Raw genomic sequence first — 27,508 nt, 5'->3', positions numbered from 1 at the left:
CAAGTGTGTAAATACAGACATACCAAAAACCCCATGCATACATAAAAACATTGATACATTGCATACGTCTTTATTATTAATACTGAGATAGACGTTTTCTATCCCACCTGAGTGTTATGCTACACAAGACAGTTATTTCCTCTGGTTTTGATACCAGATCACATGACAGGAATCTTTGTATTACTTTTATGTTTTCGTGAACACCGCTTTATGACCTGTCTTTTTAGCTTTATTCCCCGCTTAAACAAATACATTTCATGAAGGGGGCCTACAGAATGTTGGAGAGGGACTCTTCACTAGGGACTGTAGTGATAGGGCAAGGGGTAATGGGTTAAAACTTAAACAGAGGAAGTTTAGATTGGATATAAGGAGGAAGTTCTGTACTGTGAGGATGGTGAGGCACTGGAATGGGTTGCCCAGGGAGGTTGTGAATGCTCCATCCCTGGTGGTGTTCAAGGCCAGGTTGGACAGAGCCTTGGGTGACATGGTTTAGTGTGAGGTGTCCCTGCCCATGGCAGAGGGGTTGGAACTGGATGATCTTAAGGTCCTTTCCAACCCTAACTATTCTCTGATTCTATGTACCGGTTTGGAAATAAAAATGAGGATGCTTCAAATTCTTCAGATAAAGTCTATTATTAAAACTATTCAAAGCCACAATATGAAGAAAACATAAGAATTTTTATAGTCTAGTTTTAAATCCATATATTTATCTCAGCAAATAAATCCGTTCATGTAAACTCTGCAGCATTCAAACCAATGTATGAATGTTCAAGCTGCTAAAACCCAGATGCAGTTTCTAGTTCTCCCATTATTTAATCCAATCTACAGAAAAGGACATTAGAGAAGTTAGTCTGCTTCATAATGAGACAAAGCTGGCAAGATAGTTTTAAACAAGCATAGCAATTATAAAACAGTTCCTTCGGCCACCTTGAGAAATGCACCGATAGGATTACACAGAAGTACAATTAGCAATTCTGCTAGATTTGCACCATACCCATAAAATTCTCCTATCCCTTTCAGTACTCTTCAATCAATGCTAAAGGTAACTGCTGTGCTGATCTCCAGCTTACGTTGAACAGATGAGCGCTAGTAAATCAAGAGCTGTCCAAATCTCCTGCCATGGATTAACATATGCAGAATGGCTGTTTGCCCATGACTGGAAATCCTTCTGATAGCTTAATGCTGTCAGGTGCTTCATTTCCACCAGCCAAAACATAATGTAAGATTCCAGAGGACAAATTCTCCAGGCTCCATTTCAAGCACACAAGCATGTGAACAAGGTTAAAACGCACTGATTCTGTCAAGATGCTTTTGTCAAACATGTTTCACTGGTGCACAGTATCTATGTTCATTTACAAATGCAAACTTATAAAACCAATCAGATTTAAAAGCTAAAAAGCAGCAGAAGATGCAGACAAAAATGACAGCAGCAGAAGTTCTGTGGGTACTGTTAGTAGAACATTGCTAATACTGGAGTGCAGTCTCTGGTTGAAGAAAAGAAAATCTATGAACATAATTAGCCATACAAAAAACCCCCATCACCTAGATGAACATCCTGTCCATATTTAGAGTCTTAAAATACAACTTTTCATCTCTGAAAGAAGAAGGGGTATGTGCATTTCTTTACAAGACATAAAAACCTCTGTGCTGTAAAGTTTTCAATCTGAAATCAAGGGGAGTGGGACAGGACAGGACAGCATCAACAAAGGGCAGTGGCCAACTGAGGCAGGAGGGTTTACAGCAGAGATGGTTTGCCAAGGGTTTTCTGGAGAGGGCAAGAAGGGGGTGGAAGCTTGGAACAAATTAACGCACAAACTGTTCCAGGTACTAAGATTGGCATAGGAAGATGCGTCCAAAAGACTGCGGCTCCAGGTTTGTTACTTAACATCACTGTCTAGCTATCTAACTATACTGCCACTAAACACCATGAATAGCAACATGTTTCTCACCAGCAATATGAATGTGTTGTCATCTAACACCCAAACCTATGAGATCTCCAGTATTCCTGGTAAGGGGGGGAGGGATGTATGTGAAATATAACAGTCAGGTCAAGAGCATGAGGGATCTGCCTGGGGAGATATAACCACACTCACTGCCATCCCCAGGTACCAGCCACCCTAAAGACAGTTGGTTTACTCATCCAGCTGTCAAAGCTAGGATTGCATACAGAATTCCATCTGCACACTCCAAGAACATTTGAAGGCTTTCAAAGCTTACCACCTCACCCAGCTCCAGGTACCTGGCAAAACACAAACCAGCACAGTGGAGCCTAATCACTGCTTGACCAGACATAGGAAACTGCAGGAAAGACTCCCGAGATCTCTAGTATTACAGCTGCTCCCACTGACAAAAGCAAAGGAACCAGGAAAACACTGAGAAGGAAAAGAACACTTTGTAGTACGTTTAGGATCAATAGCCAAAAGGAGGATGCAGAGAAACACTGTGTTGTCTCACAAGTGTCCTTTTCACTGTGAAAGGGATCAGTGGGGAAGAAGTCCCACAGCCTGTGCCTCAGCTGAGAGTCAAAGGAATCGATGGACAGATGTCACAGAGGACAGAGACAGACACCCTTTTCCTTTCCTACCTCTGGGTGCAGTGCTGAGCTCTCAGTGCAGTGTGATCAGACAGTGATGGGCACCGCACTGGGAGATGGCGGTTTGAAGCAGGAAAGCACACCCTCTGCAGGCTAAGAAACTACGAGACTGGAAAACATTATTTCTCTATGCAAGCAAAGAGGACTCAATGTAATTTCAAAGGTGGTTGACAGGGATTTCTCATAGATTCAGCAAAATGTAGGAAGAAGAATTCTATGCTTCTTTGAACAAGAATTCTATAGAAGAATTCATAGAAGAATTCTATGAACAAATCTATGGCTTATAAGCAGTTCCACTGCACCTCCTGTGCTGCGCCCACATCACCCCTTCCACCCAAACAGAAGGCACAGAAACAAAATAAAATAGGAATAAGCCTGCACAGAACAAAACGCTTCAATAAATGAAAGTGTACCAAAACATTTTCTGTTGTTACATCATTTTCTATTATGAAGATCAAATAAAAATTATTCGTTTTAATTCTTTTCACTGATTTGGTTTTGGTTTGGTTTTTGTTTTGCTTTTTTTAAGTGGGATTCCTTGTGACATTTTCCAGAGGAAAAGCACAGAGCAGACAGACAAGAACATCATCTACTTGCTAATTCTTTAACAGATCAAAATAGATTTTAAACACTTACCACGAGGCTTCCATCACTGTAAATAACTACAGAACTGCAAATTAAGCACACAACCAGTTAAACAAACACCGAGTAACTAAAGTGCATCCACAGAAAAGATGAAGACAGAGTTCAGCAATCTGAGAAGAGAATATTTTAAATAAGTAGGTAATTAAGTTAAGAGAGGCCTAAAGAAAGATTTCACACTCACATTCAGATGCTGAAGCAGTTTAAAAATAGAGAGCAAGAACTGCCTGACTTCACCTTTTAATTTTAGCTGGGTGATAAGCTGGTCCCAAAGACATAAAGGCACAGCAGGATTTTTTCTCAGCAAAGTGCCCTTCGTATTTTTATGCAAAGGAAACGCAGTATGTGCTATTAATACCCTGCTGTAGCCCTAGATAAGTCTACGCACCCTTTCAACCAGGAAAAAAACCTGGTTTGCTGCTTCAAATCACTTGTACTCCCAAAGACGTACACAGAACCTCCCAGTCACTGCACAGGTAAATAACATCCACAAAGGAAAAGGCACTTATTGAGCTTTCCCATCATTCACCTCTTGCAATTACTAAAGCTGTAAACAAGCCGCTTTCCCTCTCATGAGGAAGGAAAAGCAAATGACTGAGTCTGCACCTTGAGATAAGCTGAACTTCATTCTCATTTTTATTAATAGCTGGGAAAGAAAACATTGATGTCAGCTAGACCAAGACTACATGGAGAAAGCATGGAAAAATACCCAGAAAAGATGGTCGACTTAACACCAGCATAATGCCCAGGCTGTCCCAAAGAAGCTGGGGAGAAGTATATTGGCTTTTCCCCATATACACAAAGATTGATTATTCTCCTGGGAATGGCTCCCTCACACACTTCACCTTATTTCTGATTAACCTAACCCAAGCACAAGTTTCCCCATAACAGCTCCCAGGCCATTCAACACCATTTCAGTCTGTCAAATTCTCAGAGCAGAGCAGGGCTAAAGCCCTTCCTGCTCAACAGCACCACATGGAGAACGTTTCTGTCCTTCAGGGAATGGTGGAAAAGGAGGATAACTGCATGCACATTATTTTTCCAACATTTTTTTCCCAAAGCGTCAGCTATCCAAGTGAAGGTCAGATTCCCCCCAGAATCCTCCACTGTCTCAAAAGCACGTTTTTACCTAATTTTGCTTGATGGATGGCAGTGGTTAAAACCTTGGCAGGAGCCCTAGTTAACCCTGCGGTGAAATCAAGCCTGCTAAACTCCCCCTTGACTTCCACAGTTGCGTTCCTTCGCTTGTATTCTAGAGCAACAATCAGCAATAAGACTCTAGATTCATCCACCCTCTTATGTTTAGCCTTTAGCTCTGGATTCACCTTGGGCTCCACCTGCAAGCTTCTCACATGCGTAAATACTGGTCACTGATTCACTCCAGCAGCTCCAGCAAATAAGCATTTGCATTTTATTTGCCGAGGATGCCAAATGTGAGTTAGTGGATGCTTGCATTAGCAGCCTGCTGGTCAGCAATTACTAGGAGAGGATGCCCTGTCGTTCTTATCTATAGCCCACTACCATGGTGAACTGTTTGCCCAGGAGCATAGGAGGTCCATGCTGTCCTCTGGGTGACCTGCTTCTCATCCATTCAGTTCTTGAGGACATAAAGCAGAGCACAGCACTCACACAGATGAGCCTAGGAAGACATATGTAGTTTGCTTACACCCACATCACTGACACCTTTTGTTTCTTAACTAAGTTTTGCATTTTTAATCACTATTTTTTTCCACAATCCTACCCCAAACCCAATTCATGTTAAAAGTTCCATACTGTTCTGAAAACTTTTATCCATTACGGTAAGCAGATGACAGGGATCACCTTTTCTTCCAGCTAAAGCATGCTCTGCATTTCGTTTGCGCACATGTAATTAGCTCATTTACTCTTATCACCCCTAGCATTTCTACTTTAGAGCATCAGATACCAAAACTGGCCTGGGCATCAACAGCACACTATTCCCACCACAGTAATGACACCTTCCACTTGACTTCTTGCATCAAACGAAGTAAAGCACTTGAAACTAAGGACTGAAGAGATGACCAATTCTGTTTCTTTTACTGAAGAACCCTCTATTTTAATCAGAGGTGCCTCCTTGCAAGACGATTGTCAGCTGATATTTTTACTTTCTCCTGCTTCAGTTCAACACAAAGTTTGTAGGGTGAGATCATCACTCACTGTATCACTATTTATAGTTGCTTACTATATCCTTATCCTAAGAAGACCCTAATCAACAAAGCTTCTGATCCTCCTAAATTAAAATATTAACATGAAGGACTTTCTATTTGAAGGAGCTTTAATATGAATGAGATTTCTGCTTTTCTTGCTCTTAAAAGCTAAGAGAGAAAATTCAATTAAAAGACCACCAATTCTTCTTCCTTTTCTTTTCATAACAGCTTCTCTATCACACTCCTGTGTAAGGAAATCATTCAAGGGTTGCAAGTATGAGGGGCTGGTTTTATTTGCAAAAGATAAACATTATTCAATTTATCTTTCCCTCTTCTAGAAGGGGAAAAAAATATCCTTTTGGAAGAGTTTACCATGCAGACACACCCTTTCTTCCTACGTGGTCCCCTGGTCCTTTCAACAAGGTAATACACCAGGCTTCCCCAAGTGGTAATACATCGTTGGCAAAGCAGTTCAGATTTAAGAAGGAAACATACAAAATACTCATCAATTGCTCGAACAAGCAGCCAAGTCTGAGTTTACTTCCAGAGCCCATCCAGCAGGATCCAAATCGAGGAATCAATAGGAACATCTCCTCTGGCTTTATTACACTGTCTGGTAGGGTCCTAGTGTCTAAGAAGTGTTCTCCAGGGTTTATCAAAGATGCAATATAGTCACTATAGCAACTGGTTTTACTGCACGTGTACAGAGCAGTGAGCCTAAAGGGGATGCGGTCTTGCAGCCAGGCTTCCAGGGGCTCCAGCAACATCATTACCAGCACACCCTGACATGCCTGCTGTTCTCACCACTGCCATCCATGCAGTTCTGTTCTTAGGGCAGCGGTCACTCAGCCAGCTTCCCTCCAGATAAATAAGTACAATTACCTCAGGGAATTTAAATTAAGCGCTGCCTCTGTCTCACACAGTTATATACAACTCTGCCTTGTTGCAGCTTGAAGAAGCATTTTCTTTCTGGCTCCCTTGACGATTCTCTGATTTCTTAAGAGCAAGGGCTGGAGGTGGGGAGTGAGAAATGATGTACTGCTCGAGTTACTGGAATGTCTAACCCTAGATCTGGGGTCCATTTGTCACAAATCACACCTTTGGACAGCCTCAGCCTTGTCCACTGGGACTCAACAAGCAAGCCTTCCTGCCATGCCGAGCTACTCATATTGACTGACAGCGTGGAGGAAAAAGTAGATACAGAGCTGGTTTGCTGCTAGCGAGGTCCCCCGGCAGCCAGCTAAGAGGTGAGAAAACTAAATATAACAAACTTAAAACTACAATTATTGTAGGGGAGCTTGCCAGAGCTGCTCTGAAGCTCCTAATGGTCTGTCGGGGATTTATGGATCAGCTGTGAAAATTTACTCACAGCTAAAACTTGCCAATCAAGTCTTCAGCTTTGGAACGCCGCTACCAACTTTCACATAATACAGCTTGAAACTGTAGAAGCACCAGAGCAGAACAGTAGCTTTTAATGCTTCAAAGGAGGACACGCAGAAGAAAAATCTATCGTACTGAACAGATCAATAAGAAACGTGTCGAGAGTCTCTTCTGCACGTTTCTCTTTGTGGAAAAGAGTCTTATTTCTAGAAAGTGAGAGGAGATTACAAAGAAAGCAGTGCCAAGTACTACCAAGATGCACAAGAGGCAGAGTGTGGTACAGATGAGGCTACAAATGGCTGTCCTGCAGTTTAAAGCAGATTCCCTGCAGAAATCATGCCAGCAATCCAGAGAGTTAGTTGCTGCTATTTTATGTCCTTGCTATATGGATCAGGATAAAACTAGAACTTTGTAAGATTTATAAAAGCTGCTTAGTATATAAAGGAAAACACTACAAAATTGTATCCGTTATTTTCATGTTATTCCATTCAAAAACCTGCAGCAAATGTAAAAACAAACAAACAAAAACCCTGGAATTTACACAGAAAACAAAGGAAGTGGCCAACTTAGAGGTTAAGATTGCCTTTTTCCTCTCAAACAGTCAGCGTACACTGGAAGACATCTGCAACAGTCATCTGCAAGCACAGTGCTGTGCAGAGGAGCTGATGGGCTCTTTGTAAACCCCTCTCCACCTCCGACTCTGCAAATCCCTGTAGCTAGTGAGGCTTAAATACTCCAGAGTATTGGCTTTAAAACATGTCAGACCATTAATATGCTATTAAGAGGCACAAAGGAGCATGGATCCTTACTCCTCCCTGCACAACTCCATGCTGTCTTTTAAAAGAGTAGCTTCAATGGTGGAACACAAGGCATCTTTCTATTGTTTTCTTTGGCTTTTACTGTACCAGGTCTCTCTAGTCAACAGTTACTGGTGATAACATTTCCCTCCAGGATTCCCAGTGACCTGGCAAAAAACAACAAACAAACAAACCCACACAGCAAATAGTCATGAAGCCTTGCACACTTAGATGATAGGAACTGATCCCCTAAAGCCTTACATAAATAACTCTCACATGCATGAAGAAGGCTTTGCAAGATCAGTGTCACAGTATATACATTATATCCTAAGAGGAATTTAAGTCTCACGTACCACTGACAAGCAAACTGGCTTGGCCACCTAAGTTAAACATGTAATATGTAAAACGTGTTGCTTTACACAAATATACTTTAACCATCTAAGCAAAATTATTAGGTCACTTCTAGCCCTTGCAAATTTCCATTTTACTCCCTTTTTTGGAAGGAAATTCGGTCCTTTAATACTTTGTAATGCAGAAAACTCAAAACCTAGGTTGAACAGCAATGAGCCTTCATCTTTTAGAAGTCTGATCTACTAAAGATACGCTGATACATGATTAACTTAAATTTTATTGTCAAATTTGAAGCAGGCAGTTAGCACTTTTTACTTCTCCGGGAGCTGGAAAAGAGAAGGCACGCTCGAATAATATCCAAACCAGTGCAGAGAACACAAGAGTTGACTCAGATTCTGTACCACAGAACTTACATTTTGTTCACATCACTTTACCCATGACCTGTTTGCCCATGCTACCAACAGAGGTATCCATGAACACCACCCCAGGCAACTACTATTGTTCTGCACTACCTATAAACATGTTCACCTCTGAACACATCAAGGGCACTTTCCTAAGTGTAATGCATGTCAGAGTAACCCAAGGCAAACCTCTTGGGCCATCCCAAAGAGAGTCAACAGAAAGATGCCAGCAAAAGTGTAAGCCCTGCCTGTACCATCAGGAGAAGGTGTTGCTGCAGGATAGAATAGCAACCTTGAATAAAGCAGTGAATAAAGCAAAGAGCCCAATGTTTGGTTGCCTGTTGGCAGGACAGTGGAAAGCTGTAGGTGACCTTACAAGAATGTGCCATGAGTGGGGCACAAATGGATGGCGCAGAGTGTGAATGTTAAGATGTGTTAATGGAAGAGTTTGAAAGATAAGAGGAGACTAGGGCTGAAAAAAAAAAACCTCTCACCCTAGTCTGCTAATATTTCTGCCTATGGCTTCAGGAAACATCTTTTCTCCAAATCTCAACCTCAGTCTGAATTGTGCATAATCTCTGGCAAAGAATTTTATGTGGGGGAGCAAAGAGAATCTCTGACAATCATTGGAGTGGCATCCAGACCTCAAGCCACTCAAACACACATAGCTATACACAGCTCTGCAGCGTCTGCAGCACACTTCTCTGCAGGAGAAGTTAATCTGCTTTCACTCCAGCCCCAGGCAGAACAGAAAGCAGGGTGACATTATTAAAGCATAATATGGCATTTTGTTCTCAATAAGTAAAATTTTACTCTAAAAGTAAAATTGCAAACAATTTTATTTTACGGCTTTTTTAAAAACCAAGGTCAAAAAGAGCACAATAAAAGTTGGTCAGTGAAATGAACTGTATGTATCATAAGCCTAATGAAATTACTTAGCACATCTTCCACTAAGAGGAGAACACATGAATCAGCACAGACAGAAATAATACTTCCTACTGCAGAAACAGACTCTGGTTAATTTACTGCTGCTTTTCAACTGTACAATATGCAAAACAGTATTTGCTATCTCAGTAAAGGAAACCATTGAGCCACTTCCTGCAGAGGTCCTTCAAGTCTATCTCTTAAGACAAAGATTCAACTGTAAGTAAAGATGCAAGAGCAACTCATGCACACGTCCAAAGACGTGGCCCTGGCTCACAGACAGCATCAACTCACACATTTCTTCTCCTCCAGGAAAAAAAACCCCACAACACATAGAGCTGTAGCTTTTGACACTACCGAATTCAAGACATTTTACATTGACTGGATTCTAGCATTCTGCAGCCTACTGTACAGAAAATCAAGAGATCTGTAGCAAATTGAGGAAAGCTAATACAGGATAACATCGGATGCTCTTGGTATCTCAAAGCCAGTAAGCAAAGGAAGGGATCAGGTGATCAGAAATCAAGCTAGGGAGCTTGCTCATAGTACCTTTTTCTCTGTCCATCCTAGCCAGCAGAAGACATTACTCAAGGAAACAGGAGTTAAACACTTCCTTATTCTGTCCCTGTCTTTTCCTAGCAAGAAATATATCCAGGAGTGATGACCAGAGTATTCTCCCATCCCTCTTAGAGCAGTCACCATCAGCAAGACCTCATATAACACAGACATCAGAGTTAAAAACATGCAGGAAATAGACTACACAACCAGTGTAGCTACAGATTTGTATCACCCCTAGAGTCAGGCAGCACTCAGGGAAACTTTGGAGCATTCTGCAAAGGCAGGTGAGAGACCTGAATGTCTTTAACAGAGATGATGGAGGACAACTCTGAACGGCATCATTTAGTGCAACAGCCACAAAGCGCAATCCCGCTCTCAGCTCAGCTCATCTCCCAACACAGACACACAGAAAACTAACATCAAATCCATCTTCCTTGTAGTCCCTCAGATGCACGAGATAAATACGCAGCTTCCGGTACAATTAATATCAGTTAAACGTGCATTGCACAAATTCAGATGCGCACACAAAAATGCTGTGAATCTGCAACAAAATAATTGCCTGTGCACTCATAAATGCTGATCCTTTGAGAAAACAAGCTTTTGCCCCCTTCCTGCAACAGAATACCCTGTGCTTTTATTTGGCATGCTTTCTAAAGAGGCATTTGTAAAACTGTCTAGGCTTCAGTTGTCAGAACAGGACAGATATTAAACGTTTCCAAAACCCAAAGGGGCAAGTTTTCTGGTTTCACCCCGTGTGTCAAGTGACAGCTTCACTGTGACGGGTCATTAGCGTGACAAAGAGAAAGCAGCTGGACATGGAGGGGCAGAGGGCAACAGAGCGATTACATCCTTAAATCAACTATAAAATGCTACAAAGGATGAAGAGGAGGAAAAAAGGAGAGGGTATATTCCAGGGAATAAAGTCAGTCTGATAAAGTCTAGCTGCAAATCAGATCAAAGGAGTTCATTTAAATAACCAAAAATAATAATCAGGACAGCTTACTCTTCAGAAAGAGCAGCTTCTATTTGCAGGAGTATTTTAAAGTGATTAAATTGTTACTTCATGCAAACAATCCATTTTTTACCCTCCTAAATAATTTCTGCGGTCATCTATGAAGTACAAATATATCCATGAAGATCTTGTTCCTCCCATTCTGACAGTCCCCCAAAAGGATCAGAACTAAAACTTACTGAGGATTTTACACATCGTCATTTTCCTTGCCTCCAAACAGAGTCAGAAAGATGTTTGCATCATCACCACAGCGGAGCAGTAGCTCAGCAGGTCACGTGTAACTGCTCACTGTTAAGCACGCTCAGCTTTGAATGGGCAAGGGCTGAATTAAGAGGAAAACCAAAAAACCACATTTCCCAGTCTCCCCATTGATGGGAACAGGAGTATTAAATTTCCAATAAACAAGCAACATCCAGGCAACACAGTTTCTGTAAAGACGACTCCACTGCCATGTGTCATGCTCCAAAACCCACTAAGTACTCTGCTTGTTACCAAGTACGTATTACTTGCCTTTTTACTAAAGCTGATATCACTGCTGTTACCTCTCTCTCCACTAAAATATAGGAAGGAATTCTGACATTTCTGGGCAACTCAGAACGGACTGATATCTGATAACACAAGCCAAATTACACAGAGATGTTTGCACGCAAGGCATTCCTCCTAAATTCTTTTTTCTGACCCCTTTCCACTTTGTATCTCTGTGCCCTCTTAATAAGCTGTTGGGTCTTAAATAAGAGTAAAAACCAAACAAACATAAAAACAAACACAAAAGATTTCAAGACAAAGAAACCCACATTTTCAGTAATTTTTGTTTAAAAGAGAGAACATCCATACAATTAATTCATCTTTAGGCTTTGGGTCACACCTGAGATACAGGAACGGTCAGTTGCCTCCATAAAAAAAAATAAGTTTTGGGTTTGTTTGGGGTTTTTTTTAAGTATTTTAAATGAGGAATGTTAAGAGAAGGAAATGTTAAGAGAAAAGAGAAACCTTTGTTACCTGACTTGAAGGTAATGATCACTGCTGATCATTTTTGTGAGCAACTGAACTAGACAGAAAGTTAAGCACCCCACGGGCATCCATGTACCTACCCCTCCACGCACACTCACATGTGGCACACACATTGCAAGTCCTGATTTTGATGCTAGGTGAGGTCTAAGAAGAGTCTCAATAATTACACAGCAAGGAGCCAGACAATTCTAAGGAAAATGAGGTTCCCTTGCCATGTGTTTCACAAGATACAGGGATGATGAATGGGAAACAGAAGGAGGAGTTTACTAATGCGGGTTTAGTTCCCACATTCTGTGCTGAGTCCCACACCATGCAGTCTGCTTTTTCAGCTCCTGGCTCTTGTTTGGGTAAAGCTTCTCAGCTCAGACAGCTACAGCGCTTTCTGTTTTGATTTCATCTCCATTCAGGGCTCTTATACAGCTGGTACAACACAAACTCCGTGAGTTTTCAGGGCTCTGTCAGGCAGGGAAGCAACTCAGATTTTGGAGATGTACTTTAAAAGGCAAATAAATATGGAAAACCCAGATCAGTAACAGTAAGAAGAGGAACAGTAAAACCAGTGTTTCTCCTAACATCCCCTTGTGAAGTATCAGCTTAGCCTTTGCCATATACGCCGAACTATTTGCCATGACTAATGTATATAATGGGAGCACATTTCATATTTGATCTCTCCTGAGAGACCTTGAGTTATGAAAAGAAAACAAAAGGAATCAGAAAATCCCACACTTTGCACAAAATAAACACACAAGGAAGCAAATTAAAAGAAAACGCTTAATGTGATGGGTTTAAGTTAACAATTAAGAAGTTGGAGGTTATTTTTCCCAACAGGTTTCCTCCTTGCTGCAATAGGAAATAAAAGGCTCAAAGCATTCAGCACCAGCCTGCTTACTCCTGTCTGCCCCCAGAACTGGCACCAACTGATGACGACCCGGGCGCAGATGTTGGAAATTCCACCTTCTTCCCAGGAGCTCAAAATCTCCAGGGCACAACCCCTTAGGAAAAAAAAAGAACATCAACTTTGGTTTTCCCCCCGCTGTTTTAAGACATCTTTATTTGATTTGTAAACCAAACGTTTACTCCTGTATCGACACAGGGAGTTAAAAACTGCTCCATTTCCCCTGGACAGATGTTATTACCCATGACAAATCATAAGAACCAAAAGCATGGAACCAGCCATTAAAACATACAATGAGATTGCACTTCAATACAACCAGGTCTCCTGTAATTGCGGAGTTCACTTGTGGCACGTTTTAAGCAAGAACTCTCACAGAAAGCACTATTCATGCAACATCTTTACGGTCAGCCCACAGCCACCCCTCGGTCCTTCCTCTTGGTTATTCCCAGCTAGTTGCTCCATCAGATTGCAATGAATCACACCTGGAATTATTAATAGTAGTCTGTAGTCACTCACAGCGCTTCAGCATGCCGGTCAGCCTAACAGCAGGTGCCAAAACGTGTCACACACCAAGCTGTCAGCTAAAAGTTAGGTTTTGCAATGTAATCGCAAATTACAAACAAACCCTCTACATTACAAATAAAAACTTTCTTATAAAAGCAGACTTACCAAAAGGGGAGGGAGGGGAGAATTAAAAGAAACTAGCAGTTCCAAAACCGCATTCATTTTCTATGCAAAACAGGTATCTGAGGTCTTCTTAGAGATTTCCCATACATATTTCACTTGCCGGTACTATAGACCTTACCCTGCATTTCCACTCCTTCCACACCACCGCAGCAGAAACTGGTTGTGAACACTACTGAACACCATTACGACTGTCCTTCTTCTCAGTCTTTCACTTTATTTCATATGTGAGTGTATGCTTTTGTAAGTCCTCCTCTGTAGTGTGTAAATTCACGTTTCCCTTCCCCCCTGCTTTTCATTCTCAGCTCTACAACTTACAGGCTTTGACTGCAACAAGGCTTTTACTCTAGGAAAATAATAAGTACTTTGCCATCGAACATCACAATAACCTGAATAGATGGAAAGCTTTAAGTGCTCTGTAAATCTTACGATCGGACCTTTATTATCAACCAAAACAATGTTGGTACTCGGGGGGGGAAATACAACACATAAAGAGCATATTTCAATTTATGTCTTACTGTATTCCGGTAATATCAGCATGGAATGTCAACGTAGGCATTATTTTTTAATATTAAAGTTATAATTATTAAAGCCAAGAAGCATTTAATGCATTTGGTACGTGCTACCTGCGTCGCACAAGTTCAGCCATTGTAGCTGCTACCAGAAACACTTCAGATCTCCAGTTTCACTATATGTGAATGCTTGTTCAGTGCTCACAGTGAAAGCTTACCAGCCGCCCGTATAGGAGGTCATTTTTTAAATCATATTGATCTTCAGCTAACATCTGTACAGATTTCTAACAAGAGCACTGTGGGGGGAGAAACAAGGAATCCAAAGAGCTTCCTAAGTTTAAACGGTATAATGAAAAATAGATGTGTTGAAACAGTGAGATCCAGCAAAGCACCATGCAAAATTCAGACCTACAGGCTCCAAATTAGCATTCTGCAACTGCATGCTTGTTTACTGCAGCTCCCAAAGCAAAAAGATGGCAGTTGTGAAAAAGAGAGTCAAGAAAATCAAAATGCTCAGGAAAAGAGGTCAGTGTTTTCTTTCCTGGTAACGAAACTGCAACTTCATTTTGTAGGGCAATCGCTGCTTTCCTTTCCATCCTGTTTTGCCAGTCATAACACCTGTTCTAGCCTATTAGAAATAAACTCAGAAGAGCAACTGAAGATTTGCCTTAACATCTCCTTTCCTAACAGTCACTGAATATTCAATTCAGATTATATAAACCACCAAGTGATTATCAGTAAAGCAAAACCGAATTTGCCTACATTTCCAATTAAACGCAGGGTGAAAATTTATTAACCATCAGATAAACACATAGGCCCACATCAAATTATGCTGCGCTGTTGCAAAAAGTACACGATCAAGTTGCAGGACCGTAGATGGAGCTGTTTGACATCTGCCATTCTGCGTCATATTACCATGACAAAGAAGAACATGGCACCTCTCTCAAATGTTTCCACTAAAGATAGGCTCAAAGGGAAACCGCTTCAAGGTTTCCTACCTATGTAGTTCCCTAGCAGGCATAACCGGCAAAGAAAGGATGCCTTTTTACATAATGTGCGCCACACTGGGAATGCAAGCATGAAGCAGTCTTGACAGCTTCACTGATATAACTCGCAATTCGGGTCCATATAAGGTCTTTATAAACATGAACAAATAAGGACCAACCTCTGAGAGGGCAGTTTGGAATTTAAGACTGGTTTTGACTAAAGTGTAAATTACCTTTTGGTTGCACTTCAGCTGCCCAGTGGATTTAGGAGGTGACCATTAGCGTTTCATTTTCAATGCAAACTCCCAAGTCTGCATTTCCAATTAGGAAACATGGGTAACAAGAACCATTAACGTTTTCATGACTAAGTTGCAAACCATGATTTAAAAGCAAACAGACAAAAGGAAAACCAAGCCTCAAGAAATTTATGGGCCACACTCCACAGCAACTTTAAAAGTCCAGTTTCATATGTGTTTATAAAAGATAACGCTATTCCTGACTTAAAATAACGTTTGTGCTCTGAGCTTGCTGCAACGTTAAAGCATACACACATAAGTATTTATATACGTGCACATATGTGTTTTGCAAATACAAGTGAGAGAACTGAAAGTGTTTCCTCCGTTAGCTGCGCTGTTGGGTTTTGTTGACAAACTGATACAGGAGATGCCTAAGCTGGTGCCTTCCATAAAGGGGTGTTGCAGGAGAGCGGCGCAAGCCCAGGAGCGAGGCCGCCGCAGCTCAACTGTGCTTTGTCCTACTCGTGCTCTGCTTGGCGGCCAAACACGGGCCCCGTTCAGTTCGTGGCCAATGTCAAAAGCGATTCTCGACCTACCCAGCGTCCCGCTCGTCATCTCGAGCAGCAGATCTTAAAGTAATAGAGAGCAATTCTAACGGCCCCGTAACTGGGCATTCGCTGGTCAATTTAGTGCTCCGTTATAAGCCCCTATGTCTTTTAACACGTTACGACTTGAGAAAAATCACGTACAGTGCATGCAACCATCTTGAATCGGCACGGACCAACTTCTGCATTACTCATACTTCACGTACCGACTATGGAGCATTGCAGTTTCTCTTCAAGCTTCTCATTTAGCCAGAAAAGTATCGCTCACCCCACTGCATCTATGTAGCAAAACCACAGTTTTCCCCTCTCTTTTCAGCTAGGAAACCGAACAGCGAAACGCCCTTGGCACCGCTGCCCTCATTAATCAGCCTTCCACGCGTGCACAGGTTACTTTTTCTGGGACAGTTCTGCAGCGATGCGATTGCTTCTGGCACAAGACGAGCACCGACCCCCAGGCCGGAGACGCTGCCCCAGCCCTCCAGCCAAGGCGAGGCAGTGCGGCCAGGGCGGCCGCGGGAAGGCAAGGAAAACTCTCCGGACAGAGCGGGTCCCGCCCGGAAGAGACGCGGTGCCGGGGAGAGCCCTCGGGACGCCAACACGAGCGGCTCTTCGGGCTGGAAACTTCGGCCGGGAAGCGGGACCGACGCCGGTCCTTAGGTGGATCGTGCCCCGCAGGAGCACCGGGCGGCAGAGGCTCGGCTCAGCCCCGCGGGGCACCGCTCGGCCGGGGCCGGCCCCGCCGGCTGTCAGTCTGCCCGGGGGAAGGGGAGGGGGGCACCGCCGCCGGGGAGGGAGAGCGACCCGCGCCCGCCCTCCTTCCCTCCCTCCCGGCCCGGCGGATCGCGGGGCGGCTCTTACTTGTGGAGGAGCTGGGGCAGGCTGGGCGGCGGCGGCATCCCTCGGCCGGCGCCCCGGCTCGGGGCCCCGCTGCGGGCATCGCTCTCCGGCGGGTCAGCGCCGCGGGGGGCCGGGGTCTGGCTCATGGCAGCGGCGAGGACCATGCGGGGAGGCCCCAGCGGCGGAAGGCGCGCACGGCCGCGCAGCCCCTCCGCCGCGGCGACGGACGGACGGGCGGGCGGGCGGGAGGGAGGGAAAGAAGGAGGGGGCAGAGCACCGGCCCGGGAGGCAACCACGCTGCCCCCGCAGCCCCCCCCTCCCTCGCCGGGCTGGCGACGGCGGGACAGGCAGCCCCCTGAGCCCGCCCTGCGGGAGGGCAGCCGCTACCGGCCGGAGGCGGCCGGCGCCGCACGGGAGCCTCCTCGGCGCTGGCGGGGCGGGCGGCCTGGACCAGCACCGGTCCGGCACGGCCCTCCCCTTCTCGCCTCTCCTGCCGGCCCCACCTAGGCGCTGGGCTCGCTCCCTCCTTCCCTGCCGCCGCAAGCACCGCTGTAAGCGGTTGTGCCGGCCCGGCGCACCTGGACCTGCCCGGTGCGGTACAGGGCAAGCGGCACCTGTCGGCAGTGATTTACAAACACCGGATCTTTCCCGTTCCCAAGGGCGGGGGGAAAAAGTGTGCGCGTTGGTTTAATCCCTCATCAGTAACATCTCTGCAGAAATGGAATTAGTCATTTGTCAGACATAGGCTCTGTCAGCTGGTACAAAACGGAGAGGAGGGTACGCCGCAGCCAGCCCTATAAACCTTCTCATGTAACCAAGTCATCCCTAAGGCAAATCTCCACTCTGGGCCCACCCAGAGAACCTGCTTTTAACGAAGGATGTCAATTTTAGGCTGCCCTCTTCCAAATACATGCATGAGCGGGATTGAGCCCTACCTAGCAAGGCTTTACCCACTGCCATAGTAACACAGGGTTGAGGACTGGCATTGCAGCACGATGATAGGGTTTTACCTGTGCATATTTTGAGAGGACATTTCAGATGTGCTGCTTGTAACAAATAAATAACACGAAAACATTCCTTCCAGGTCTTACTGCACCCTTTGTAATGCGCTCTGTTAAAGAAGGCTGAGTCAAAGGCAATTTCAGTACTTGCTCCTGCACTGCCTCTGTATGCTGTGCACCCACCCCCCAACACACACACTCACACACGCACCAAGGAAAGCAGAAACATCCTGGCGTCTTTGAAAAATTAATCCTGATTTAGGGGAAAGATTAATTTTGGCGAGGGTCAGGTTCTCGTCCCCTCTGCACCTGGTGTAATCATTTACAAGTATGTAGCTTTGTAAATGGGTACAAAATACTAGCACCAGGGACCGGAAAATGTTAAGCTATTTGCATTTATCACGTCCTTTGCTCTTTGCAGATGGAGAGCACTAACCAAGTGCTGGAGAACTGGGCTATATGGGTTTCTGGTTCAGCCAAGGGCTGGTCAGTGCTGCATAGTGAATAGATGGCTGATCCTCCAGCCAAGGGAAGGTAAGATCTGGCAGACAGGTGAGGCAGTGCATGGTAACAAGCAGTTCAGTGTGCAGTGCTGTCTTTGCCTTAAGTTTAAAGTGAGTCTCAGGTGTCCCCTGATCATCCACTGAAAAAGTAGCTTTGTGTGAATTTCCTCCCTGTTACAGCAGCACATAAAGCCCTTGAGACCAAGCAACAGCCACTTTCTGCTGCCTTAATTATTTGAGGAAGTGAAAGATGGTGACTCATGGCTCCGAGGGCAGCAAGAGCACAGCTATGACACTAATGCATGGCCCTGGATTAGAAGGTGGATAGTCACAAGAACGTGTTACTTCACACAGACAGTTATATTACATCACTTGTAAAAATGGATCAAGCGTGTTTTACTAGGCACTATTTCTGCATTTAATACATACAATGTACAACTCAGCATTCAGCCTCAGCAGGGGCTCTAAAAGCTCTGCAAAGATCTTTGCCATTCACTCCTTTTAAAGCCACAGTCCTCATCCCCAAGTCTCCTTTTCCATAGAATCACAGAATGCTTTGAGTTGGAGGGACCTTAAAGCTCATCCAGTTCCAATTCCCCTACCATGGGCAGGGACACCTTCCACTAGACCAGATTGCTCCAAGCCCCATCCAACCTGGCCTTGAACACTTGAACTCAGCAGAACAAGTCTCATTCAGATGCCAAGGTATTTCACTGGTTGTCCTACATGGATATAAATGGACAGGTGTATAACTGCTTGTAAACACGCACAGATTAAAGTTCATGGGCTCTCTTCTTCAAGAAATCAACATAAATGGTTTCTGTCCAAGCCTTACAGTATTTCTGGAGCAATGCCCCAAGAAAGAACAAACAGTACCTAGGCCAAACAGCATAGTTTTAGGGTCTGGATTTTGCAGTAGAACTGAACAAGTGCAAACTGCTATACAAGTTCCTGTTCTCTTAAGATGGGATGTGGTTACTTACACACATGAAGAAATAGTAGGTGTAGTGTTTTTTCCTCAGCTACAGTGGGATACTGTTAGTGTAATGGTCAGCTAATGGTGATTTGGGCACTGAACCTGGCAAAACGCTGACTTCCCTGTTGCTGATGTCCAATGTATTCATTGTCTATAATTTTAGATTAAAACTGTTGATTTTTTCAAGGTATCTATGCCATGGGTGTTAGCAAGCACTCATGCAACAAACACTCCTAGCTAATAGCTTCAGCTGAGCTGAATATGCATACTGCATCTTCCAGTGTAATTAAAAACGACCCTCACCTTTTACAATGCCTTTTTTGGTTCGCCAGTTGTAGGAGTATGCATGCTAAAACTGAGCTCCTGATCTAACTGCTGGTGTAACTTGCATGGGTATAAATCAGCAGCAGATCTCTGGTAAACAGGGCCTCACATTCAGAATATTAATTTTTAGGAGGGCAGATTAACAAAGGCACAGGCAGAACTCAGGGAAAAAAGAAAGGGACCGTAAAGCAGAAAAAGCATGCACAGGATACTGAGTTCCCAAAGAGTTCAGCATCAGATAACAAAAATAGCTGTAACTTCATTGCTTTAAGACCTCACTTAACCATACAGTTATACAGTAGCAAGGAAACACATCTAAGAATAAAGGACTATATGAAGTCAATGTGCCTGTTAGTGTTACTAAGACCTTTCTTCGGTTCATGCTTGAACCTGTTTCTCTACAACCTGAAATTTGATCTCTTGTGAATTCAATACCCTAAAAGTAAACCCCTGTGAAATTAATATATAATCAACTCTCCATTATCAGGGGAAACAGGGGGCTGGAAAAACTGAAAGACAGAAAACCAGGATAACAGCAGTACTTCAGGACCAGGGTTGGTCTGCTCCTAAGTGTTGTGCCCCTTCATAATTGTCCTGCTCGGTCAAGCTGCAAAGTGCAGAACCAGCTTAGGTACCACTGCATGTGTAATACGGCTTATTCCCAAAATGGATAAGGCACCCAGAAATAATGGAGAATAAACTTTGGGTTTTATTGTTCCTACAGTGCACAGGAATTTTAATTCAGGTTTATGAAGCGTGATCTCGATAGCGATGTAGATAGTGTTGTGATGGTTTTGCAAGAAGCAATAGTCATTAAAATACAGAAATGATTTCATAAAGAATAAGATGTCAGCTCTTAAATAGGATTGAAGTAACATAAGTATCCAGTTGCAGGAATAAAAGACTTCATCTAGGAAGAATGGCAACATTGTACTCCTTAGCACACTGTGGAGGGAGGCAGGAAAGAGCTCTCTTACTCGACTCTAAAACTAAAGAAGGAAAATAGCTATAAATTACAGAAAAAAGGGATGAAAAAACACTTCAGGCCTGGCAGATCATGGCTATTAACACATTAGCTTTTCCCAGGTTATGCTGAGCCCTCTTTCTGGAGCTTGCTCTGTGTGTTCGCTTGTTCTCTCCGATCATTGTTTGGATAGAGAAGCTGGAGAGTGAAGCAGAAATTTCCAGTGCCTGGGTATATGGAATCTGCCTCCTGGGTAAGTCTCTGTTTGCTTTTATGAGCTTTTGGTATCAGCTACTCCTGAGAAATATTTCAGTCAGCATCATTTCTCACTTGCTCTTTTTGGTGATTTTCTTTCCACTGGGTGTGAGTGGAAACACTTGGCAACAACTGGTAGGTTTTCCTGCAGTTACTCTTGCTTTGCTTTTTGCTGCACCTGTGCGAGCACCACTGCCCATGCCTGCATGCCAGTTGGCATGGTGGTGCTCAGAAACACTCAGGGCACATTTACAAAGGACCAGGTAAAACTCAGCCTAGGTAAACAGGTTGATTTGTAAACAACAAAAATATGACCTGACATTTGAAAGTACCAGAAAGTTTCTTAATGGCTGGAAAGAAAATACAGGGGAGATCTTGTGCTTTAAAAGGTGTTTGTCCATAGAGCTGATGCTTTTGTGGGGGAACAGCATCACCTGAAGAATTCGACTAAATTTAGGTTGGAAGCAGAATAACCACCCCGTGAACAATCAGAAAATGAAGCTTATGGATGATGCACCAGCCTTGTCCCAGATCTGCAAAGGGAGAAAGACAAAACTCAGGAGCTGGACTGACAGCTGCAGTGACGATCATATACCTTTGAGATTCTAGCAGATCAAGATGCAAAAGGAGACAAGCTAGCAGACACTCAGCCATGGATAGCTGAGACTTTCAAATGTGTGGCGGCGGCCAGCTGATGAAAGACAAATACTGTAAGATTTTAGTCCTGATGCAGAACAACGTGGAATAAATTAATGTTGTCCTTCCGCATTTACTGTGAAGAGCTCAGCACCTCAGGCCGGTGACAGTATAATCCTCAATTCACATATTGTAAATTTAGAAAACATTGGAATGTGTAACTGATCATACCTAGGATGTTTACACATGCTGTTTGATCCCAAAATACTGCCTTATGTCATTAATGGCTTGTGTCATGCTCCTTTCTAGCTTCAGAAATGGCAAATGTTTACCATTTTAGCTACATTAGCCAGTTGCTTAAAGAAAAGCAAAAAGGAATTAAAGAAAGCATAATAGGCACAGTAAAAAAAGAATGTTAAATTACTCTGAAGAACAACTGTGCTTTAAAAAAATCCTTGATGTTACTTTTGGCTCTTGAGATAACCAAACTGTGCATGTTAATAGCCCAACTTATCTTTTCATGCCTTCACTGTTGCATACTTCAAGTTCATATCATGGCACAAGTGGTCTGTTTCCAGTCATCCTCACTTCTGGTTCTCATCCTTCATGACCCCAGAAGCACGAGAGAATTTACAATAATATCTTATTTAGGTTTTTTACCCACACACACCACCCCACGCCACTTTCTAATGCATGTGTGCTTATATTGGGGATGACTTCTTCTCACCCCCAAAGCTGTGGATAGTAACTACTACCCCTTTACTATTAGTGAATATAACCATAATTATCACATTTAGTATAGATTTTACTTCAGTCATCTTTAAGTTTTAAGCATATTAGATTAAAAATAATATGCAGCCCTTAGAAAGCTTAATTTATCAAGCTTTTAAATACTAACTCTTCATGTGTATGCAAGTTCTATGGATATATGCATAGCTAGAGGCAAAGTCTAAACCCTAATATTTTCTTTCCCCATGGAACAATGCTGATTTATTGCAAAACTGCTAAGTACCAACTGATAGAGATGAATGCTACCAGCGCTCAAGGACAAACTGAACATAATTTACAATGCAAAGTAGGGCCACTTAAATTTTATATAAAGACAACTGATCTTTAAAAGGATGCCAAAGGAACACAGAACCAAACACTGCGCAGTCTTATGCACTTACAACTGATGTTTGGCCATTGTGATTTTATCATCTTGTAGAGTATACTAATTTCATTGTAAAAGTCCCACGTGGATTTTGCTGCAAGTCATTTTAGTATCAAATCAAACCCCTCTTCACTTGGAGACAAACTTAGTTATCCATAGTTCTTGTACACTGCTACTGCTGCTGAACAGCATCGGCGACTAATTTAAAGTCCATTTAAATTATAACCCATTTAAATGTCCATTTAAATTATTAATCTATTTAAATGACCATTTAAAGCATCTGGGGGTTGAAACAAGAAAGAAGAGAAAACCTTGTATTTCCTTCAGAAGTACAGTCCATGGGGGCTTTGTTCTTGGTGCACTGCCTCCAACACAAAATGATTATTTTTATGATGAAAACTTTCTCAGACCCACATATTTGAAACATCTGGCGACCAATGGAGTTATCATACCTAAGCTCTGCTTTGGTGTCCTGAGAGCCTAGCATGTGATGGGCAATAGGAAAAGATAACCACCACCAAAAGTAGCCAGGGATGAGAGACCTATCCATGTCAGGAAGGCTGGTCTGGACTAAAATGACCGACACATGCTGATCTGCTCTGTGGCAAACAGATCTATTCCTGGGACCTCTCACTTGTGAAGGATGCTCTGCAGGGCTGAGTTTTTGACAGGGCACTTGTTCGAGGCCTGTCTGCTGGCGTGACCTGCCTAGGTGCTCTGACTGGGGGAAGGTGCAAAGCCTACTCAGCGCCAACGCCAGAGCTGCACTGCCTCCTGATGGAGCGAGGCAGAGCTCCTTACCCCCTGTCTGCTGACAAATTGCACAGCTGTGGTGTTACATGTCAGCACTTGCGTTGCGGATCTCCAGAGACAAACCAGGAATGTTCTGCATGCCAGACAGTGGCACTGAGCCATTACATTGAGACAACCTTCTTGAGGGAACCGTGGGCCCTGGGTGAACCAGAAGAGTGGGGAATCCACTGACGTGCTGTCCCGCAGCTGTGTAATGCGAGGCAGCCTACAGCAGCAAGGCCAGCTCTGCAGTTGAAAGAGATGTCTTGCAAAAGTGTGCTAAATCCATGCAGCATTTGCTGTGCAGATGCTACAGTGATTTCAAACAACTAGTGTGGCATTTAGATGAGGTAGGTGAGACTGTATGCCCCTCAAGTGTGAGGTATGCTTTCAACATTTGTGGGGAGCCTGAAGTTATTTGGTGATGTTTAGCATCATCTGGAATGCTTCCCGTGGAAAACATGATCTTGCTGACCTGGAATCTAAGTTGGCTCCTGAAATCTATACATTTGGAGTAAGACTCAACAAACAGATTCACATTGACACTTAATGCAGAGAAGAAGAGGACTCTGAAGTTACTTGAAAGGATCTGCTCACCTGTTGAGGTCATCTTCTAACATTAGCTTTTCGACTCAGAACCTCCAGTTCTTGTTGTTTGACTGAGCTATCACAGCTGCTAATCTTTCATCAGATTCTTCCCCTTCAGAAAAGCTAAAAGGGCTTTTAAACATTTCCTTCACATTCCTACTGGGAATCTGAAGAACATCCACTGGATTGTAGAAATAGATTTTGTAAATAAGTATCATAAGTACTGAAAAATGACAAAGCAGTTTCGAGAGACAGGCAATTATGGGGGGAAAGAAACCCCAAAACATTATTTTATGCAGGAAAGAAGTAACCATTATTATCTGTGTTAACAGATTCATTTGTTGAAATATCCGACATCTAGGATAGGGAAACAATCAGAATTTACAGACATCTGACTTGAACTCTGAAGGGGTTCTCCCTTGTTACTTCTCAGTTTAGTAGCAAGCTTACCTTTTTCCTTATCAGCATAGAAAGGGCATAGAAAAGGAGCAGCAAGGACAAATAAAACCAAACACCAAACATGAGTTGAAGAGCAATAACTTATGGTCACAGACAACACATCAAAAGCTTCACCGTCTCAGATAACATTCATAAAAGAAAACCAGTGGCACGCTGTAGATGAGGCTACAAGAAGATGGATGCGCAGCTCCTTGGAAGACTTCTCTCCCAGCTGGTGTTAGTAGTTTGCTGTCAAACTAGAAAAGCGTATCATTTGGGAACCTGTAAGAGTTAAGTCCTTTTCCTATGTTGTTATTTGACAGCCTGGGTAACGGAACAGATCACACATCCAAAATCTGCATGTGGGGAAAAGTTATGGACGAAAACTGGAGCAGAGAAAGAGTTTTCAGGATGATTTGGAGAGATCAGAGGAACAGTCTGCAAAACACAGGATTCAGCTGGGTGAGAACAGGTGCTAAGTCCTGTACTTAGGAAGGGAAAATATTGTCTGTGAAAGTACAGGATGTGGAATGACTAGACAAATAGCAGTTGTTCTGAACAGGATGTGGGGAATATTACAGGGGTCAGAGCTGAATATCAATCAAAAGCCTACAAAAGCAGAGCCACAAAACCAAAAAAAGGATGATGAAAGGGTATTGTTTAGTCTAGAAAGGAGAAGACTGAAGGCAAAAAATAACGTTTAAAGAACAATGGAATATTTTTTGGATACGCAGTGTGAAGAAGATGGAAGAAGGCAGGCTTAAATCACAGCAACAGAAGTTCAGATTAAGCCTCCTCACAGCAAATGAGAATGTGCTGGATTTTGAAGCCCCTGACACCAGCAGTTGTAAAAATAGGTTGCATAAAATATCTGTCAGGAATGATTTAACCACAATCCACCTTTCAGGCAAGAGGAGAGATTAGATTGCTCCAAAATGTCCCATTTTCCATGATTACAGGAGCAAACAGACTCCGGGGTGGCAATAAAATACCCAAGACCCCTTGGAAAGCAAGAAGTGCAAAAGTTTATATAACTTTTGTAGTTTGCAGGCTCCAGCAATTCTTCACAGTCCTTACAAGCCCACGGTCCAGGAGGTTTTAAGGTGGCCAAAAGTTTGTGTTAATAAACAGCACAACCGCACACCTAAAGAGAGTCTTGAAAATGGGAGAGAGTGGGAGAGAGGCAGAAGTAGAGATCATACAAACATGTAGAATATTTGGATTTGTACCTAGTAAGAAGGTAAATCATGGGGTGTCTTAAGAAATGCATCCCTCTCCCAGACGCAGAAGTCATCGCAGGCACAGGCCCTTTACAGACAGCAAGATTTCATACACAGAATGTGCCTTAAATGCAGCTCCATCCAGAGCCTAATGAAAGCTTAGTTTACCTCATGCTTGTTTAAGCATGAATTATACATATTTTAGCTAATAGGCTGTATCTGTTTAAGCAAGAGCCCTGAAGAAGCCACAGCTCCCTATACAAAGTACTGTCATGTCAGGATACTCTGCACTTAAAAAAGAATCCTATCTGAACAGTGTCATATGCTTTAATCCACTCATAAACCCAGCCCCTTTCCCTCCACTGTTAAAAAAAGATGTGATGAGAATGTGGCTGGTAATCCTGGGGTGAAAGAAGCGACTTAAACCCACCCATCAGTCACAGTCCACAAAGCTTTTACTTGGACTGCCCTTGGCTGTGAAAACACATCATTACAATCTTCCAAACATTACACACATTTAATCCGTAATGCAACAACACCATACAGTCCATAAACAGACTGAAGCAAAGCCATTGGATTAGTTCAGTCTCAAGCAGAAACAAAAACACCCTTCAGTGAGGGACAATCCTTACCTGAAATCATGTATGAAATTAATTCTGATTTCCACAACTGTTCAGTTATAACACTGGAAAAACACACAGTGCTCTCCTTGAAACAGGAAATACACAATCCATTTTAGGCATTGAGAGCTCCTTTACTTTAATAGCTTACAAGGAAATTAATTAGGTTGTAGCTACAACAGACAGACTTCCATTTTTTTTCTTTAACTGGGCAGCTGCAGGATGAAGATCTGTAACAAAAACAAAGCAGCTTTTATAACCATACCTTTCCTCTTCTTTGTTTTCCCCTTTCCACTTGTCTTTTTGTAGAGAACTTGACATTTCACACTTTTCCCCAGTAAGCAGATCAATTGCTGAAGAAATGCAGCCTCAGGCAAACTTGTCAATCAGCACCTGTTGAACTCTGCCCATGAGGAAGGTAACACTCCTGAAAGAACTGACAGGATGACACCATTCGTCTTCGCTTTTCTCCCAGGCACAATCGTGTCCTTACCCTCTGAGTTTCAAAAGTGACACTAAAACTGTGAGCAGCAGCACAGACGTTACAGGCAATGTCACATGAGAGAAGCAAGGAAAGTTCTCGGGACCCCTGTGGTATAAACAAAAGCCAGTGATAAGGACAGGCAGAGGGAAGGTGAGGCAGGCACTGATGGAAAAAATAATCCTGAATAGTCCAGTTTGATAAGATTATAAATAATTAAAAATAGGAACAAGTCCAGAGGAGGCCACGAGGATGATCAGGGGACTGGAGCACCTCCTGTATGAAGACAGGCTGAGAAAGTTGGGGCTGCTCAGCCTGGAGAAGAGAAGGCTGTGTGGAGACCTCATAGCAGCCTTCCAGTATCTGAAGGGGGCCTACAAGGATGCTCAAGAGGGACTCTTCATTAGAGACTGTAGTGACAGGACAAGGGGTAATGGGTTCAAACTTAAACAGGGGAAGTTTAGATTGGATATAAGGAGGAAGTTCTTTCCTGTTAGGGTGATGAGGCTGGAATGGGTTGCCCAGGGAGGTTGTGAATGCTCCATCCCTGGTGGTGTTCAAGGCCAGGTTGGACAGAGCCTTGGGTGAGATGGTTTAGTGTGAGATGTCCCTGCCCATGGGAGGGTGACTGGAACTTGATGATCTTAAGGTCCCTTCCAACCCTAACTATTATATGATTCTGTGACTTTAAATGTTGGGAAAATTCAAACTCCTCTACATTTTCAGAGCATGAATTTGACCTGCAGGTTTCCATCTCTCCAAAGATACCCTAATTACCAGCCACCTTCTGAGTTTCTGGGACTGGTCTTTTTGGTTTTGCATCGAAGCTACTTTAGCTAAATAAACACACAAAAGACAAAGCACCGGGAATTCAATTCATATGCCTCTCACCTCTCCCTAGGCCTGCCATCTGTTGGAGCTTGCACAAGATTAGAGATTATTTTGGTTTGGAATAAACATGTCAACCA

General features: G+C 43.2%; 1 protein-coding gene across 5 annotated transcripts in view; it reads right to left on the bottom strand.

Annotated features, from left to right (window-relative positions):
* RBM20 (RNA binding motif protein 20) overlaps positions 1–26,648 on the bottom strand; it is a 111,953-nt gene extending 85,305 nt beyond the window's left edge. For 2 of the 5 annotated variants that reach the window (XM_062607845.1, XM_062607846.1), the window contains exon 1: positions 16,611–16,828. In XM_062607845.1, coding sequence (XP_062463829.1) covers positions 16,611–16,753 — 143 coding nt within the window. In that variant the 5' untranslated portion in view covers positions 16,754–16,828. Of the gene's footprint in view, positions 1–3,229; positions 3,259–16,610; positions 16,829–26,324 lie in introns of those variants that run through there. The other 3 variants (XM_062607848.1, XM_062607847.1, XM_062607849.1) reach the window with 3 other exon arrangements.
* Positions 26,649–27,508: the final 860 nt, after the last annotated feature.

This window comes from Pezoporus occidentalis, unplaced genomic scaffold, assembly GCF_034315485.1.
Source record: "Pezoporus occidentalis ecotype Australia unplaced genomic scaffold, CSIRO_AGI_Poc_V1 ctg127, whole genome shotgun sequence".
NCBI lineage: Eukaryota > Metazoa > Chordata > Aves > Psittaciformes > Psittacidae > Pezoporus > Pezoporus occidentalis.
The sequence above is the reverse complement of the archived record's forward strand: the minus strand, read 5'-3'. Positions and strand labels throughout refer to the sequence as shown.